The sequence below is a fragment of the Oncorhynchus nerka genome, linkage group LG15 (assembly GCF_034236695.1).
Source record: "Oncorhynchus nerka isolate Pitt River linkage group LG15, Oner_Uvic_2.0, whole genome shotgun sequence".
NCBI lineage: Eukaryota > Metazoa > Chordata > Actinopteri > Salmoniformes > Salmonidae > Oncorhynchus > Oncorhynchus nerka.
The window spans coordinates 98,320,049-98,340,334 of NC_088410.1; the positions used below are offsets into that span (position 1 = coordinate 98,320,049).

Consider the following 20,286-nt stretch of genomic DNA (forward strand, 5'->3'; position numbering starts at 1 on the left):
CTGTCAACTGGTAACATACTGTAGACTCTGTCTGTACTGTCAACTGGTAACATACTATAGACTCTGTCTGTACTGTCAACTGGTAACATACTATAGACTCTGTCTGTACTGTCAACCTGTTGGTAACATACTGTAGACTCTGTCTGTACTGTCAACTGGTAACATACTGTAGACTCTGTCTGTACTGTCAACTGGTAACATACTATAGACTCTGTCTGTACTGTCAACCTGTTGGTAAGATACTATAGACTCTGTCTGTACTGTCAACCTGTTGGTAAGATACTATAGACTCTGTCTGTACTGTCAACCTGTTGGTAACATACTATAGACTCTGTCTGTACTGTCAACTGGTAACATACTATAGACTCTGTCTGTACTGTCAACTGGTAACATACTGTAGACTCTGTCTGTACTGTCAACTGGTAACATACTATAGACTCTGTCTGTACTGTCAACTGGTAACATACTATAGACTCTGTCTGTACTGTCAACTGGTAACATACTGTAGACTCTGGCTGTACTGTCAACTGTTGGTAACATACTATAGACTCTGTCTGTACTGTCAACTGGTAACATACTGTAGACTCTGTCTGTACTGTCAACTGGTAACATACTATAGACTCTGTCTGTACTGTCAACTGGTAACATACTATAGACTCTGTCTGTACTGTCAACCTGTTGGTAAGATACAACTGTACTGTCAACTGGTAACATACTGTAGACTCTGTCTGTACTGTCAACTGGTAACATACTATAGACTCTGTCTGTACTGTCAACTGGTAACATACTATAGACTCTGTCTGTACTGTCAACCTGTTGGTAAGATACTATAGACTCTGTCTGTACTGTCAACCTGTTGGTAACATACTATAGACTCTGTCTGTACTGTCAACTGGTAACATACTATAGACTCTGTCTGTACTGTCAACTGGTAACATACTATAGACTCTGTCTGTACTGTCAACTGGTAACATACTAAAGACTCTGTCTGTACTGTCAACTGGTAACATACTGTAGACTCTGTCTGTACTGTCAACCTGTTGGTAACATACTATAGACTCTGTCTGTACTGTCAACTGGTAACATACTATAGACTCTGTCTGTACTGTCAACTGGTAACATACTATAGACTCTGTCTGTACTGTCAACTGGTAACATACTATAGACTCTGTCTGTACTGTCAACTGGTAACATACTATAGACTCTGTCTGTACTGTCAACTGGTAACATACTGTAGACTCTGGCTGTACTGTCAACCTGTTGGTAAGATACTATAGACTCTGTCTGTACTGTACTGTCAACTGGTCAACATAACATACTGTAGACTCTGTCTGTACTGTCAACCTGTTGGTAAGATACTATAGACTCTGTCTGTACTGTCAACTGGTAACATACTATAGACTCTGTCTGTACTGTCAACCTGTTGGTGAGATACTATAGACTCTGTCTGTACTGTCAACTGGTAACATACTGTAGACTCTGTCTGTACTGTCAACTGGAAACATACTGTAGACTCTGTCTGTACTGTCAACTGGTAACATACTATAGACTCTGTCTGTACTGTCAACTGGTAACATACTGTAGACTCTGGCTGTACTGTCAACCTGTTGGTGAGATACTATAGACTCTGTCTGTACTGTCAACTGGTAACATACTATAGACTCTGTCTGTACTGTCAACTGGTAACATACTATAGACTCTGTCTGTACTGTCAACCTGTTGGTAAGATACTATAGACTCTGTCTGTACTGTCAACCTGTTGGTAAGATACTATAGACTCTGTCTGTACTGTCAACCTGTTGGTAACATACTATAGACTCTGTCTGTACTGTCAACTGGTAACATACTATAGACTCTGTCTGTACTGTCAACTGGTAACATACTGTAGACTCTGTCTGTACTGTCAACTGGTAACATACTATAGACTCTGTCTGTACTGTCAACTGGTAACATACTATAGACTCTGTCTGCTGTACTGGTCAACCTGTTGGTAAGATACTATAGACTCTGTCTGTACTGTCAACTGGTAACATACTGTAGACTCTGTCTGTACTGTCAACTGGTAACATACTATAGACTCTGTCTGTACTGTCAACTGGTAACATACTATAGACTCTGTCTGTACTGTCAACCTGTTGGTAACATACTGTAGACTCTGTCTGTACTGTCAACTGGTAACATACTATAGACTCTGTCTGTACTGTCAACTGGTAACATACTATAGACTCTGTCTGTACTGTCAACTGTAACATACAACCTGTTGGTAACATACTATAGACTCTGTCTGTACTGTCAACCTGTTGGTAAGATACTATAGACTCTGTCTGTACTGTCAACTGGTAACATACTATAGACTCTGTCTGTACTGTCAACCTGTTGGTAAGATACTATAGACTCTGTCTGTACTGTCAACCTGTTGGTAAGATACTATAGACTCTGTCTGTACTGTCAACTGGTAACATACTATAGACTCTGTCTGTACTGTCAACTGGTAACATACTGTAGACTCTGTCTGTACTGTCAACTGGTAACATACTATAGACTCTGTCTGTACTGTCAACTGGTAACATACTATAGACTCTGTCTGTACTGTCAACTGGTAACATACTGTAGACTCTGTCTGTACTGTCAACTGGTAACATACTATAGACTCTGTCTGTACTGTCAACTGGTAACATACTATAGACTCTGTCTGTACTGTCAACTGGTAACATACTATAGACTCTGTCTGTACTGTCAACTGGTAACATACTGTAGACTCTGGCTGTACTGTCAACCTGTTGGTAAGATACTATAGACTCTGTCTGTACTGTCAACTGGTAACATACTATAGACTCTGTCTGTACTGTCAACCTGTTGGTGAGATACTATAGACTCTGTCTGTACTGTCAACTGGTAACATACTATAGACTCTGTCTGTACTGTCAACCTGTTGGTAAGATACTATAGACTCTGTCTGTACTGTCAACTGGTAACATACTATAGACTCTGTCTGTACTGTCAACCTGTTGGTCAACCTGTTGGTGAGATACTATAGACTCTGTCTGTACTGTCAACTGGTAACATACTGTAGACTCTGTCTGTACTGTCAACCTGTTGGTAAGATACTATAGACTCTGTCTGTACTGTCAACTGGTAACATACTATAGACTCTGTCTGTACTGTCAACTGGTAACATACTATAGACTCTGTCTGTACTGTCAACCTGGTAAGATACTATAACCTGTTGGTAAGATACTATAGACTCTGTCTGTACTGTCAACCTGTTGGTAAGATACTATAGACTCTGTCTGTACTGTCAACTGGTAACATACTGTAGACTCTGTCTGTACTGTCAACCTGTTGGTAAGATACTATAGACTCTGTCTGTACTGTCAACTGGTAACATACTATAGACTCTGTCTGTACTGTCAACTGGTAACATACTGTAGACTCTGTCTGTACTGTCAACCTGTTGGTAAGATACTGTAGACTCTGTCTGTACTGTCAACTGGTAACATACTGTAGACTCTGTCTGTACTGTCAACTGGTAACATACTATAGACTCTGTCTGTACTGTCAACTGGTAACATACTATAGACTCTGTCTGTACTGTCAACTGGTAACATACTATAGACTCTGTCTGTACTGTCAACTGGTAACATACTGTAGACTCTGTCTGTACTGTCAACTGGTAACATACTATAGACTCTGTCTGTACTGTCAACTGGTAACATACTATAAACTCTGTCTGTACTGTCAACTGGTAACACTCTGTCTGTACTGTCAACTGGTAACATACTGTCTGTACTGTCAACTGGTAACATACTATAGACTCTGTATGTACTGTCAACTGGTAACATACTGTAGACTCTGTCTGTTCTGTCAACCTGCTGGTAAGATACTGTAGACTCTGTCTGTACTGTCAACTGGTAACATACTATAGACTCTGTCTGTACTGTCAACCTGTTGGTAAGATACTATAGACTCTGTCTGTACTGTCAACTGGTAACATACTATAGACTCTGTCTGTACTGTCAACTGGTAACATACTGTAGACTCTGTCTGTACTGTCAACTGGTAAGATCCTATAGACTCTGTCTGTACTGTCAACTGGTAAGATACTATAGACTCTGTCTGTACTGTCAACTGGTAACATACTATAGACTCTGTCTGTACTGTCAACTGGTAACATACTGTAGACTCTGTCTGTACTGTCAACTGGTAACATACTGTAGACTCTGTCTGTACTGTCAACTGGTAACATACTATAGACTCTGTATGTACTGTCAACTGGTAACATACTGTAGACTCTGTCTGTTCTGTCAACCTGCTGGTAAGATACTGTAGACTCTGTCTGTACTGTCAACTGGTAACATACTATAGACTCTGTCTGTACTGTCAACCTGTTGGTAAGATACTATAGACTCTGTCTGTACTGTCAACTGGTAACATACTATAGACTCTGTCTGTACTGTCAACTGGTAACATACTATAGACTCTGTCTGTACTGTCAACTGGTAACATACTATAGACTCTGTCTGTACTGTCAACTGGTAACATACTGTAGACTCTGTCTGTACTGTCAACTGGTAACATACTGTAGACTCTGTCTGTACTGTCAACCTGTTGGTAAGATACTATAGACTCTGTCTGTACTGTCAACCTGCTGGTAAGATACTATAGACTCTGTCTGTACTGTCAACCTGTTGGTAAGATACTATAGACTCTGTCTGTACTGTCAACTGGTAACATACTATAGACTCTGTCTGTACTGTCAACTGGTAACATACTATAGACTCTGTCTGTACTGTCAACTGGTAAGATACTATAGACTCTGTCTGTACTGTCAACTGGTAACATACTGTAGACTCTGTCTGTACTGTCAACTGGTAACATACTGTAGACTCTGTCTGTACTGTCAACTGGTAACATACTATAGACTCTGTCTGTACTGTCAACTGGTAAGATCCTATAGACTCTGTCTGTACTGTCAACTGGTAAGATACTATAGACTCTGTCTGTACTGTCAACTGGTAACATACTATAGACTCTGTCTGTACTGTCAACTGGTAACATACTGTAGACTCTGTCTGTACTGTCAACCTGTTGGTAAGATACTGTAGACTCTGTCTGTACTGTCAACCTGCTGGTAACATACTGTAGACTCTGTCTGTACTTTCAACTGGTAACATACTATAGACTCTGTCTGTACTGTCAACCTGCTGGTAAGATACTATAGACTCTGTCTGTACTGTCAACTGGTAACATACTATAGACTCTGTCTGTACTGTCAACCTGCTGGTAAGATACTATAGACTCTGTCTGTACTGTCAACTGGTAACATACTATAGACTCTGTCTGTACTGTCAACCTGTTGGTAAGGTACTATAGACTCTGTCTGTACTGTCAACCTGTTGGTAAGATACTATAGACTCTGTCTGTACTGTCAACTGGTAACATACTATAGACTCTGTCTGTACTGTCAACCTGTTGGTAAGATACTATAGACTCTGTCTGTACTGTCAACCTGTTGGTAAGATACTATAGACTCTGTCTGTACTGTCAACTGGTAACATACTATAGACTCTGTCTGTACTGTCAACTGGTAACATACTGTAGACTCTGTCTGTACTGTCAACTGGTAACATACTATAGACTCTGTCTGTACTGTCAACTGGTAACATACTATAGACTGTGTCTGTACTGTCAACTTGTAACATACTGTAGACTCTGTCTGTACTGTCAACTGGTAACATACTATAGACTCTGTCTGTACTGTCAACTGGTAACATACTATAGACTCTGTCTGTACTGTCAACTGGTAACATACTATAGACTCTGTCTGTACTGTCAACTGGTAACATACTGTAGACTCTGGCTGTACTGTCAACCTGTTGGTAAGATACTATAGACTCTGTCTGTACTGTCAACTGGTAACATACTATAGACTCTGTCTGTACTGTCAACCTGTTGGTGAGATACTATAGACTCTGTCTGTACTGTCAACTGGTAACATACTATAGACTCTGTCTGTACTGTCAACCTGTTGGTAAGATACTATAGACTCTGTCTGTACTGTCAACTGGTAACATACTATAGACTCTGTCTGTACTGTCAACCTGTTGGTGAGATACTATAGACTCTGTCTGTACTGTCAACTGGTAACATACTGTAGACTCTGTCTGTACTGTCAACCTGTTGGTAAGATACTATAGACTCTGTCTGTACTGTCAACTGGTAACATACTATAGACTCTGTCTGTACTGTCAACTGGTAACATACTATAGACTCTGTCTGTACTGTCAACCTGTTGGTAAGATACTATAGACTCTGTCTGTACTGTCAACCTGTTGGTAAGATACTATAGACTCTGTCTGTACTGTCAACTGGTAACATACTGTAGACTCTGTCTGTACTGTCAACCTGTTGGTAAGATACTATAGACTCTGTCTGTACTGTCAACTGGTAACATACTATAGACTCTGTCTGTACTATCAACTGGTAACATACTGTAGACTCTGTCTGTACTGTCAACCTGTTGGTAAGATACTGTAGACTCTGTCTGTACTGTCAACTGGTAACATACTGTAGACTCTGTCTGTACTGTCAACTGGTAACATACTATAGACTCTGTCTGTACTGTCAACTGGTAACATACTATAGACTCTGTCTGTACTGTCAACTGGTAACATACTATAGACTCTGTCTGTACTGTCAACTGGTAACATACTGTAGACTCTGTCTGTACTGTCAACTGGTAACATACTATAGACTCTGTCTGTACTGTCAACTGGTAACATACTATAAACTCTGTCTGTACTGTCAACTGGTAACATACTGTAGACTCTGTCTGTACTGTCAACTGGTAACATACTATAGACTCTGTCTGTACTGTCAACTGGTACATACTATAGACTCTGTCTGTACTGTCAACCTGTTGGTAAGATACTATAGACTCTGTCTGTACTGTCAACTGGTAACATACTATAGACTCTGTCTGTACTGTCAACTGGTAACATACTATAGACTCTGTCTGTACTGTCAACTGGTAAGATCCTATAGACTCTGTCTGTACTGTCAACTGGTAAGATACTATAGACTCTGTCTGTACTGTCAACTGGTAACATACTATAGACTCTGTCTGTACTGTCAACTGGTAACATACTGTAGACTCTGTCTGTACTGTCAACTGGTAACATACTATAGACTCTGTATGTACTGTCAACTGGTAACATACTGTAGACTCTGTCTGTTCTGTCAACCTGCTGGTAAGATACTGTAGACTCTGTCTGTACTGTCAACTGGTAACATACTATAGACTCTGTCTGTACTGTCAACCTGTTGGTAAGATACTATAGACTCTGTCTGTACTGTCAACTGGTAACATACTATAGACTCTGTCTGTACTGTCAACTGGTAACATACTATAGACTCTGTCTGTACTGTCAACTGGTAACATACTATAGACTCTGTCTGTACTGTCAACTGGTAACATACTGTAGACTCTGTCTGTACTGTCAACCTGTTGGTAAGATACTATAGACTCTGTCTGTACTGTCAACCTGCTGGTAAGATACTATAGACTCTGTCTGTACTGTCAACCTGTTGGTAAGATACTATAGACTCTGTCTGTACTGTCAACTGGTAACATACTATAGACTCTGTCTGTACTGTCAACTGGTAACATACTATAGACTCTGTCTGTACTGTCAACTGGTAAGATACTATAGACTCTGTCTGTACTGTCAACTGGTAACATACTGTAGACTCTGTCTGTACTGTCAACTGGTAACATACTGTAGACTCTGTCTGTACTGTCAACTGGTAACATACTATAGACTCTGGCTGTACTGTCAACTGGTAAGATCCTATAGACTCTGTCTGTACTGTCAACTGGTAAGATACTATAGACTCTGTCTGTACTGTCAACTGGTAACATACTATAGACTCTGTCTGTACTGTCAACTGGTAACATACTGTAGACTCTGTCTGTACTGTCAACCTGTTGGTAAGATACTGTAGACTCTGTCTGTACTGTCAACCTGCTGGTAACATACTGTAGACTCTGTCTGTACTTTCAACTGGTAACATACTATAGACTCTGTCTGTACTGTCAACCTGCTGGTAAGATACTATAGACTCTGTCTGTACTGTCAACTGGTAACATACTATAGACTCTGTCTGTACTGTCAACCTGCTGGTAAGATACTATAGACTCTGTCTGTACTGTCAACTGGTAACATACTATAGACTCTGTCTGTACTGTCAACCTGCTGGTAAGATACTGTAGACTCTGTCTGTACTGTCAACCTGCTGGTAAGACAACCCACAACCTGTAAAGGGTTTGTCTTGTTTTTAATATATTGTGTCTGTTTGTTCCCTAGAACTTCTACAAGTCAGAGATCAACAAGGAGGAGATGTACATCCGCTATATCCACAAGCTGTGTGACATGCACCTCCAGGCTGACAACTTCACAGGTAATACAACACCCACAAGCTGTGTAGCATGCACCTCCAGGCTGACAACTTCACAGGTAATACAACACCCACAAGCTGTGTGACATGCACCTCCAGGCTGACAACTTCACAGGTAATACAACACCCACAAGCTGTGTAGCATGCACCTCCAGGCTGACAACTACACAGGTAATACAACATCCACAAGCTGTGTAGCATGCACCTCCAGGCTGACAACTACACAGGTATGATACTCACACACAAACCTATTCACTCACAAAGGGAAAGAGTGTACTAGCTATGGTTGCTAAGCTACCTGTAATTTACCAAAGTTACCGGAATCTTCAGTACTTTTGGTTAAAAAAAACTGAAAATCTATGTCAATCTATCAAAAATGTGGGGGATTTATACTTGAATACATGTTTGTTTTTTAAAAGTTATTCATATATACACTGAACAAAAATATAAACGTAACGTGTAACAGGTCCCGTGTTTCCTGAGCTGAAATAAAATATCCCAGAAATGTGCACAGATGTGTTTTACGTCCCTTGTTTGTGCACCTTGTGCACAGGTGCACCTTGTGCTGGTGGACAGTAAAAGGCCACTCTAAAATGTGCAGTTTTGTCAAACAACACAATGCCGTAGATGTCTCATGTTTTGTAGGAATTTTTATTTTATTTTTATTTCACCTTTATTTAACCAGGTAGGCTAGTTGAGAACAAGTTCTCATTTACAACTGCGACCTGGCCAAGATAAAGCATAGCAGTGTGAACAGACAACACAGAGTTACACATGGAGTAAACAATTAACAAGTCAATAACACAGTAGAAAAGTGGAAAGAGTCTATATACATTGTGTGCAATTGGCATGCTGACTGCAGGAATGTCCACCAGAGCTGTTGCCAGTTTTAAATTTTAATTTTACCTTTATTTTACTAGGCAAGTCAGTTAAGAACAAATTCTTATTTTCAATGACGGCCTAGGAACAGTGGGTTAACTGCCTGTTCAGGGGCAGAACGACAGATTTGTACCTTGTCAGCTCGGGGATTCGAACTTGCAACCTCTCAGATTTTCAAAATATGCTTCTCAACCATTGCAAAACAAGCATTTATGTAACAGTATTGATAGCTAACGTAGCATTTAGCGTTAGCATTCAGCAGGCAACATTTTCACAAAAACCAGAAAAGCATTCAAATAGGAGACTCTGTTAGATCGCAAATGTTCCGTTTTTACAAAAAATATTATTTGTGTCGACTAATCGCTCCGTTTTGTTCATCACGTTTGGGTAAGGAAAAAAAATATATATATATTAAGTCATTAAAACGCAAACTTTTTTCCAAATTAAATCCATAATATCGACAGAAACATGGCAAACCGATGTTTAGAATCAATCCTCAAGGTGTTTTTCACATATCTATCGACGATAAAATCCATCGTGGCATTTGACTTTCTCTTCTGAAGAAACGGAACGCGCATGGACCTACAGATTACGCAATAATTTCGACCCAGGACACCTGGCGGGACACCAGGTAAATGTAGTCTCTTATGGTCAATCTTCCAATGATATGCCTACAAACACGTCACAATGCTGCAGACACCTCGGGGAAACGACAGAAAGCGCAGGCTCATTCCTGGCGCATTCACAGCCATATAAGGAGACATTGGAACACAGCGCCTTCAGAATCTGGGGCATTTCCTGTATGAAACTTCATCTTGGTTTCGCCTGTAGCATTAGTTCTGGGGCACTCACAGATAATATATTTGCAGTTTTGGAAACGTCAGAGTTTTGTCTTTCCAAGGCTGTCAATTCCATGCAGAGTCGAGCATCTTTTCGTGACAAAATATTGCGCTTAAAACGGGCACGTCTTTTTATCCAATAATGATATAGCGCCCCCATAGGTTGAAGAGGTTAATGTGAGTGTAGCGAAATGCTTGTGCTTCTAGTTACGACAATGCAGTAATAACCAACGAGTAATCTAACCTAACAATTTCACAACAACTACCTTATACGCACAAGTGTAAAGGAATGAGTAAGAATATGTACATAAAAATATATGAATGAGCGATGGCCGAACGGCATAGGCAAGATGCAGGAGATGGTATCGAGTACAGTATATACATATGAGATATGAGAGTAATGTAGGGTATGCAAACATTATATGAAGTGGCATTGTTTAAAGTGGCTAGTGATACATTTATTACATAAAATGTTTTCATTATTAAAGTGGCTGGAGTTGAGTCAGTGTGTTGGCAGCAGCCACTCAATGTTAGTGATGGCTGTTTAACAGTCTGATGGCCTTGAGATAGAAGCTGTTTTTCAGTCTCTCGGTCCCTGCTTTGATTCACCTGTACTGACCTCGCCTTCTGGATGATAGCGGGGTGAACAGGCTGTGGCTTGGGTGGTTGTTGTCCTTGATGATCTTTTTGGCCTTCCTGTGACATCGGGTGGTGTAGGTGTCCTGGAGGGCAGGTAGTTTGCCCCCGGTGATGCGTTGTGCAGACCTCACTACCCTCTGGAGAGCCTTACGGTTGTGGGCGGAGCAGTTGCCGTACCGGGCGGTGATACAGCCCAACAGGATGCTCTCGATTGTGCATCTGTAAAAGTTTGTGAGTGCTTTTGATGACAAGTCAAATTTCTTCAGCCTAATGAGGTTGAAGAGGCGCTGCCTCGCCTTCTTCACCACGCTGTCTGTGTAGGTGGACCAATTCTGTTTGTCCGTGATAAAACTTACTACCCTCTCCACTACTGTCCCTTTGATGTGGATAGGGGGGTGCTCCCTCTGCTGTTTCCTGAAGTCCACAATCATCTCCTTTGTTTTGTTGACATTGAGTGTGAGGTTATTTTCCTGACACCACACTCCGAGGGCCCTCATCTCCTCCCTGTAGGCTGTCTCATCGTTGTTGGTAATCAGGCCTATCACTGTGGTGTCGTCTGCAAACTTGATGATTGAGTTGGAGGTGTACATGGCCACGCAGTCATGGGTGAACAGGGAGTACAGGAGGGGGCTGAGAACGCACCCTTGTGGGGCCCCAGTGTTGAGGATCAGCGGGGTGGAGATGTTGTCACCTACCTGGGGGCGGCCCGTCAGGAAGTCCAGTACCTAAGTTGATGGTTTCTATTTAGGATATTGTTTTGCTATTCTATTCTTTATTTTAAATCATCATACATTTTATGTGTGATAAGGCCAAACATAGGGCCAGAGATAATTACAGACACCAGTGATAATCTGAAGTACCCCAAAAAAGAACCACTAGATGTCTTGTGATAGATTACATAAAATCCTTTCAAGATACCAAAATTCTAGTAGTTTATACCTTCCCTTTGCAACGTTAGTACTAGCTAATATCTCTGAAATAGCACTTTTAAATAAATAGCATACTTGTAAATAAGAATGTGTTCTTAACTGACTTGCCTAGTTAAATAATTGTTCAATAAATAAATAAATATTACAAATTAAAATACTTTACTCCCCATGAGTACAGTCAATACGGCTTCATATCCTATAACTTGAAAGGGAATGTCTAATAACTCTATTTCTATAGATATACAGAGACTGTTTTCCCCCTGCTGCTGAACTTGGAGCTGTTGTTCCCAATGAAGTACTGTATAAACTATATGTAGTATGTAACTCTCCATTTACCCTACTGTTGTACTGGGAGCTACTGCACTGAGGGAGTTCCTGCACTACCCGGCTATATGTTGTTCCTAGTGACGTATATAAACGATATGTTTGTCTAAATGTTACTCTACAGAGGCTGCGTTCACCCTGCTGTTGTACTGGGAGCTACTGCATTGGGAAGAGAGGCCTCTAAGGGAGTTCTTACACTACCCAGCCCAGAGCGAGTGGCATCGCAAAGAAGGCCTCAGTCGCAAGGTCATCCACTACTTCAACAAGGGAAAGGTAAGTGGAATATATACTGGAAAACACAGGAATGTCATCCACTACTTCAACAAGGACATTGTAGGTGAGAGAACACAATGGAAATCAACTGTCATCAATCGTTTCTTATAATCTAGGGTGTTCACCCATAAAAGTATTAATTAATTCAAGTTTTTTATGTGCATTTAATAGAGCATTATGCCAGAAAAAAACAATAGTCCAACTCTCATGTCTCTATCATGTAGGGTTCAAATGTTACAAAATATTTACTCTGAGAATGCAGCATGTTTAGAGGGAATGGAACGTCATCAACATGCTGTCGCTGCTCAATAGAACTCGGTGACGCTGCTCCGCAGCAGAACGGCGCTAACTTCAGACTTCAACTGACAAACTAACTAGTGGCTGCAGGTTCGTGAGTGAAAACATGGGCTTTTTCTAAATGAAATCCACTGAATACAAAAATAAATAGGGACTAAATATATAATGTATTTACAAAGCTAAGTATAGCTTTAGCTACTTAACAGGAGACACGATCCGCGAAGGACATCTTTTCCTGTTTTCATTCAAGTCTTTCCCTTTGAATCGCTCCTCTCAATGTAAATTGATCGCCAATATAGGCAATGACTTTTATTTTATTTTTTGTATTTTTAATAACAAATATTAACAAACAAAAGAGGAATGCAAACAAGCATACATACAAACTATTTACATTGCCAGGAATCCTAAACAAACCAATCATATTCATTAATAATACAACAAGTTTGAATTGCCTTTTTGTTGTTCATTTTAGTTAAAGTATTATTAGCCATATTATTTCAATTCATTTATAAAGTGAAAAAAGTTTGGTTTTGAATTAGTCCATTTGCATTTGTGAATATGAAATGTACCTAATATTATTAGCAGTTGAATTAAATATACTAAATCTTTATCAATGCCAGAATTTCTGAAATAAATCATTACATCAAAACCATTAAATTGTCCTATTTTTTTTTGTAACAAAATGTCAATCCCAGAAAATATACTATATTATACAGGTAAAAAAAACGAATGAAAATGGTCTCCTTCTCCATTCCACAGAAATCACATTTAATAGTCAATATTCAGCTTGAATCTTTCCAAAACATGTTTCACAGGATGAATTCTATGTAACATTTTAATTTAAACTTTACCTTGTTACTGATACAATATTTGTTAGCAATTTTCCATGCTTTCCCTCATTGTATATCACCGTAGATATCTGACCAAAATAATCTTGCTGAGGGAATTGTAGTATCACAAACAATGTTCCTAATCTGTTTATAGCTACATTTATCTTTGATGATAATATTATTATTAATATATTTTCATGTAAATCTATGTTACTTACATCAACCTCAGAGGATTTAAAAGAAGATACAACCCCCACTTGGAATCGCATCAAAAACAATTGCATATTCTTTCCAGGTTATTGGAATATTAAACCATATGAGAGTAGATGTCCATCCTCATTCAGTAACTGACCAACCAAAATCATTTTATTCTCAACCCAGTTACAAACAATAGACTTGTTTTTAAATTGTATATCTTTGTTGTTCCATAGAAAGTATCTGTGAGGGGGAAAATGGTTTATACGTTAACATCCAAGCTAAAATTGCCTGCTTATGGAATTTGGCCAGTTTTACTGGGATTTTATCAACATCAAAAGCTAAAATTCTAAACCACCAACAGAGTCAAATAAATAGTTAGGGAAGACATTCCAAATACTGTTCTGGTTCTTAACATACTTCAGAATCCAATTTATTTTAAAAGTACTATTTAGAGTATTGAAATCTAAAACCTCAAGATCTTGTTCTTGGGTATTGGTGAGAATATCTTTCCGTAGATAGTGAGGCTTGTTCCACCAATTAAAATTATATAGAATCTAAGTCATTTGCCATTTTTGGGGGTGATTCAAGTGATAACGAGACATAAACAGATCTGGATAACCCTTCATCTTTGGACAATAAAACCCGACCGTATAACGAAATATCTCTCAGCAACCAGAGGTTCAACTTCTTCTTTGTTTTCTCAATAATGGGGTTAAAGTTTAATTCACTCCTTTGTTTTTCATCCTTGCATATAACAATCCAAGATAAGAAACCTTATCTTTAATTGGGATACCATATATTTCCTGTAAAACACAATCCTTGAGTGGAAATAAGACTGACTTATCGATATTAATTTTCTAACAGGAAACTAAGGAAAAGTCTTCAATACAGGAAACCTCATTCTGTCTCTTAAAAATATGGTGGTATCATCAGCCAGTTGACATAGTTTAAATTCATTGCCAAGTGCTGAAACACCTTGAAAATTCCCTTTCTTGATATGAAAGGCCATAATTTGAGTAACCAATAAAAATACAAATGGACTTATTGGACAACCCTGCCTAATACCACGGCCAATATTAAATCTTTGGGATGTCCCGTGAGCTAATTTTACAGAGCTAGTACAACCACTATATAAAGTTTGGCCTGCTTTCAAAAAAGAAGTCACCAAACCCCAAAAAACATATTGCTTTGAACATAAACTCATGTTCTACAATGTCAAAAACTTTATAAAAATCAACAAACATAAGAAAACTATCATCAAGGATGAGGTCATTATAGTCAATCATATCTAAGATCAACCTGATGTTATTACTAATGTGTCGACCATGCATAAAACCAGATTGTTCTTCATCAATTATATGATGCAAGCCTTATTTCAACTTCTTAGCAAATACAAGGGCAAATAATTTCCCATCATTATTCAACAGGCTAATGGGTCTCCAGTTGTCTATATAAAGAGTATCCTTATTAGGTTTGGGAATCAAAGTAATTACACCTTGCTTTTTAAGGAAGCCGGTAACTCCCCTTTTTCTATTGATTCTTGGAACATAGAATGAAAGGAATCAATTTATCATTTAATGTTTTATAAAACTCACCTTATTAAGCCATCATTTCCAGGAGACCTATTGCCCTTAAAGCTTTTAATACAGTCTTTTATCTCAATTTCAATAACTCATCATCACAAAAATCGCTGAAATCATTATCTATCTTCTGAGCAATGTTTGCTACGTTATCTAAGAAAATATCCATATTGGAAGTTGACTGGGCTGAAAACTGGGCAACATGCTGAGAGATTTCTTTTGGGTTTTCATTGGGAGTATTATTCATCATTCATTTACATATGGAAGTCTTTTCGCCTGCCCCTTTTTTTCTAAATTAAAGAAATATTCTGTATTTTTTTCTCTCCCTCTTCCATCCATTTTCATCTTGATCTTACAAACGCTCCCCGAGCCTTTTCCTCGAGGATACAGTCTAACTGCATGTGTAATGATGATAGCTCCAGTAATTCCTGATTGGTTGGTTCATTTATTTTTTTGTATAATCCATTATTCCCTTTATGATGTCATATCTTTTCTCTCTCTTGGCACAAGCAATTTCTTTCCTCATTGAAATAGCCAAAAGCCTTGTATCAAATTTTATTAGCTCTCAGTAACTTCCAAATCAAATCAAATGTTATTGGTCACATACACATGGTTAGCAGATGTTATTGGTCACATACACATGGTTAGCAGATGTTATTGGTCACATACACATGGTTAGCAGATGTTATTGGTCACGTACACATGGTTAGCAGATGTTATTGGTCACATACACATGGTTAGCAGATGTTATTGGTCACGTACACATGGTTAGCAGATGTTATTGGTCACGTACACATGGTTAGCAGATGTTATTGGTCACGTACACATGGTTAGCAGATGTTATTGGTCACGTACACATGGTTAGCAGATGTTATTGGTCACGTACACATGGTTAGCAGATGTTATTGGTCACGTACACATGGTTAGCAGATGTTATTGGTCACGTACACATGGTTAGCAGATGTTAATGTGAGTGTAGCGAAATGCTTGTGCTTCTAGTTCCGACCGTGCAGTAATATCTAACAAGTATCTAACAACTACCTTATACATGCAAGTGTAAAGGAATTAATAAGAATATGTACATAAAATATATGGATGAGCGATGGCCGAACGGCATAGGCAATATGCAGTAGATGGTATAGAGTACAGTATATACATATGAGATGAGTAATGTAGGGTATGTAAACATTATATGAAGTGGCATTGTTTAAAGTGGCTGGAGTTGAGTCAGTGTGTTGGCAGCAGCCACTCAATGTTAGTGACGGCTGTTTAACAGTCTGATGGCCTTGAGATAGAAGCTGTTTTTCAGTCTATCTGTTCCTGCTTTGATGCACCTGTACTGACCTCGCCTTCTGGATGATAGCGGGGTGAACAGGCAGTGGCTCGGGTGGTTGTTGTCATAACACAGGCACAATTCCAGTATTTATTAATAATTCCTGCTACTTCTTAAATACTTAATTCTCTAGTAATGTCTTATTCATTTTCCAGCAACCCAGCAAACTTTTTTTTGGTCGACAAACCATATTTATCTTTATTGATATCCCTTTGTGGTCTATTAAAATCGATGGTTCAATCGAGACTGTATCAACCTTGTCAGCCATATCTTCAGGTATCAGTCAGAAATCAATACGGGATTGTATAGATACATCTTTGGTACTCCATGTAAACATAATCTTATCTTGGGTTCTTGTATCTCCAAATATCTAGAACACCTAACCTTGGACATATATTCCTTATCTCACAAACAGAATTGCTGTCCTCAGGAGGCCATCTATCTAGATTATCATGTAATACTGTGTTAAAATCTCCACCCCATATTACTTTGGCCAATGGATAATTTTACTTAGTTTCCTCTCAATGTCTCTAAATAAAATACAGTTACTTGACTTGTTGTTGGAAGCATAAGTATTTACAACAATGAATTGAATGTGGTTGACCTCTACCAATAGTATAATCCATCTCCCTGTCTTCTTCATGCTTCAATATATGACCCTTAAAGTTGCCTTTTAAAATAGCGACACCTGCTGACCGATTTAGTACCAAATATCATTCTCCCATTGACACCTCCAAAACGCAGTATCTTTAATATTTATTCATATTTATCTATTTATTTATAATATTTATCTTTCTTTAATGACATAAAAGTTGGCGCTTAGACAGCCAAGGATTTTGGATGTGAAAATTACGAAGGTATCAAGTTGATTTTGATTGGTCCAGCCAAACGGTACCACCTCACAACACCAAATATGGAAGAGATGCAACCGAGATTTACGCAGTCTAAACTACCAACGATCACAGCAAATGAACGCCTTTATTTCATCAACACTGTCAAGAACAAGTATATTAAGGTTATAATATTGTAGAGATCTAATCTAAAGGTTTCGTTGTATGTCATTTATAATGACGTAGGGGCAGAGGGAAACTATGTTTTAACATTACTGTCACAGCACCCTTTATAATGACGTAGGGGCAGAGGGAAGCTATGTTTTAACATTACTCTCACAGCACCCTTTATAATGACGTAGGGGCAGAGGGAAGCTATGTTTTAACATTACTCTCACAGCACCCTTTATAATGACGTAGGGGCAGAGGGAAGCTATGTTTTAACATTACTCTCACAGCACCCTTTTGAATCACCCCAACAGCTTGTGAAATCACAATTATTATATATTTGTACCTTTTTATTTAACTAGGCAAGTCAGTTAAAGAACCAATTCTGATTTACAATGACGGCCTACACCGGCCAAACCCCGGACGACGCTGGGCCAATTGTTTACCCCCCCCCTATGGGACTCCACAATCACAGCCGGTTGTGATACAGCCTGGATTCGAACCAGGGTGTCTGTATTGACATCTCCTGCATTGAAATGCAGTTCCTTTAGACTGCTGCGCCACTCGGGAGCACCACAATGATGACAAAAGGTTTACTTACTAATTGTTTGCCTCATTTTGAAAGGTCAGCGTGTTTTCCCGAGCCACTATAATGTAATTATGATGACATCTTCATCAGCGTCAATTGAGAACGCATTGAGTAGAACGCAACAATAATTAATAAAGAGAATCTTCATAACGACATTGTGACACAACGTGCAAAACCCATGAATAGCAGTATTTGTCCCTATTGAAAGCCAACAAATGACTGATCCATTTTCACCCTGTGGTTGTTTATTTTGCTCTGTGTGTTTCTCCAGTGCTGGGAATACGGGGTACCGTTGTGCAGAGAGCTGGCTTTCCAGTATGAGACATTATACGACTACCAAAGCCTCAGCTGGATAAGGGTGAGTAGATGTTGTAGTCGCTGCAGATTGTGGGGGTTTAGGCTGGGATTCTGTATAAGCACTTTGTGACATCTCCTGATGTAATAAAAGGGCTTTATAAATATATTTGATCGATTGATTGATTGATTGATTGATTGAGAAAGGTGAAGGTCGCAACCTAACTTGAGTTACCAAGGTGAGAATTGCACAACATGTTTATTTTGTAGAACATAATAATGATTGTGTTTGGTCAGAAAATGGAAGCTGCTTACTATGACAGCATCATGGAGCAGCAACGTCTAGAGCCAGAGTTCTTCAGGGTGGGCTTCTACGGACGCAAGTTCCCCTTCTTCCTAAGAGTGAGTCAATCCAACTGTATGGGGCTCAAATGACAGCCTATTCCCTAGATAGGGCACTATTTCGGACCAGATATACATAAGGAATAAGGTGTCATTTGAGACACAATCAATGTCCTTATACTTTTGAATATTCTGGTTTTTCCATGTTGTGCCACTAGAACAAGGAGTTTGTCTGCCGCGGTCATGACTACGAACGGCTTGAAGCCTTCCAGCAAAGGATGCTGGGAGAATTCCCACAAGCCATTGCCATGCAGCACCCTAATCAACCAGACGAAGCCATCTTACAGTGTGATGCCCAGTGTATCCTTCTGAAACAAAGTGAGAATGGGAACTGTACTGTGTGTGTGTGTGTGTGTGTGTGTGTGTGTGTGTGTGTGTGTGTGTGTGTGTGTGTGTGTGTGTACACTGTGGAAGACCTTCCTAATATTGAGTTGCACCCCCCTTTTTTGCCCCCAGAACAGCCTCAATTCGTCGGGGCAGGAACTCTACAAGGTGTCGAAAGCATTCCCCAGGGATGCTGGCCCAAGTTGACTCCAATGATTCCCACAGTTGTGTCAAGATGGCTGAATATTCTTTGGGTGGTGGACCATTCTTGATACACGCGGGAAACTGTAATGAAGCGTGAAAAACCCAGCAGCGTTGCAGTTCTTGACTACCCGTTTAAAGGCAGTTGTCTTGTCCATTCACCCTCTGAATGACACACATACACAATCCATGTCTCAATTGTCTCAAGAATTAAAAATCCTTCTTTAACCTCGTCTCCTTTCCTTCATCTACACTGATTGAAGTGGATTTAACAAGTGACATCAATAAGGGATCATAGCTTTCACCTGGTCAGTCTTGGTGACGTGAATATATTTAGTAAAGTTTTATCTAAAAAGGTAACATTTTTAAATATTGGACTATTTTTATGAAATTCACTCTTATGAGGACTCTCCCCTGGTTCTATGGTGGCACCTACCTCCTGGTATCTGGCGATGCCCCCGTTGACGGCAGCGTCAATGACCCCATTGAGACACATGGACAGCAGGTTGGTGTATATGTATGTGTGTGTGTGGTTGAGTGATTGCATCATACTTGCTCACATGTATGTGTATTCCAAATGGAAAACACACTCCCACCCAGGCATCTTTTCCTTGACGCGGTACCTCCCAGACCTGCAGATCTATGCGGTGACGCCGGTTCCGGAGAATGTCAAAATTCTCCAAATGGACCGCGTTCCAGACCGCATCAAGAGCTTCTACCGTGTCAACAACGTGCGCCGCTTTCGATACGACCGGCCCTTCCACAAAGGATCCAAAGACCGAGAGAACGAGTTCAAGAGCTTGTGGATCGAAAGGACTACGCTGATCCTCACACATCCTCTTCCTGGTATCTCCCGCTGGTTTGAGGTGGAGAAGAGAGAGCTGGTGAGTGACACTACAT

At 39.6% G+C, this 20,286-nt stretch overlaps 1 protein-coding gene across 1 annotated transcript in view; it reads left to right on the top strand.

The window, feature by feature from the left end:
• The window catches only part of LOC115127406 (dedicator of cytokinesis protein 3-like), a 311,415-nt gene that overhangs the window by 254,704 nt on the left and 36,425 nt on the right, over positions 1-20,286 (top strand). The window contains 6 exon segments of the mRNA XM_065000744.1: positions 8,367-8,460; positions 12,192-12,340; positions 18,437-18,523; positions 18,757-18,861; positions 19,020-19,161; positions 20,017-20,270. Coding sequence (XP_064856816.1) covers positions 8,367-8,460; positions 12,192-12,340; positions 18,437-18,523; positions 18,757-18,861; positions 19,020-19,161; positions 20,017-20,270 — 831 coding nt within the window.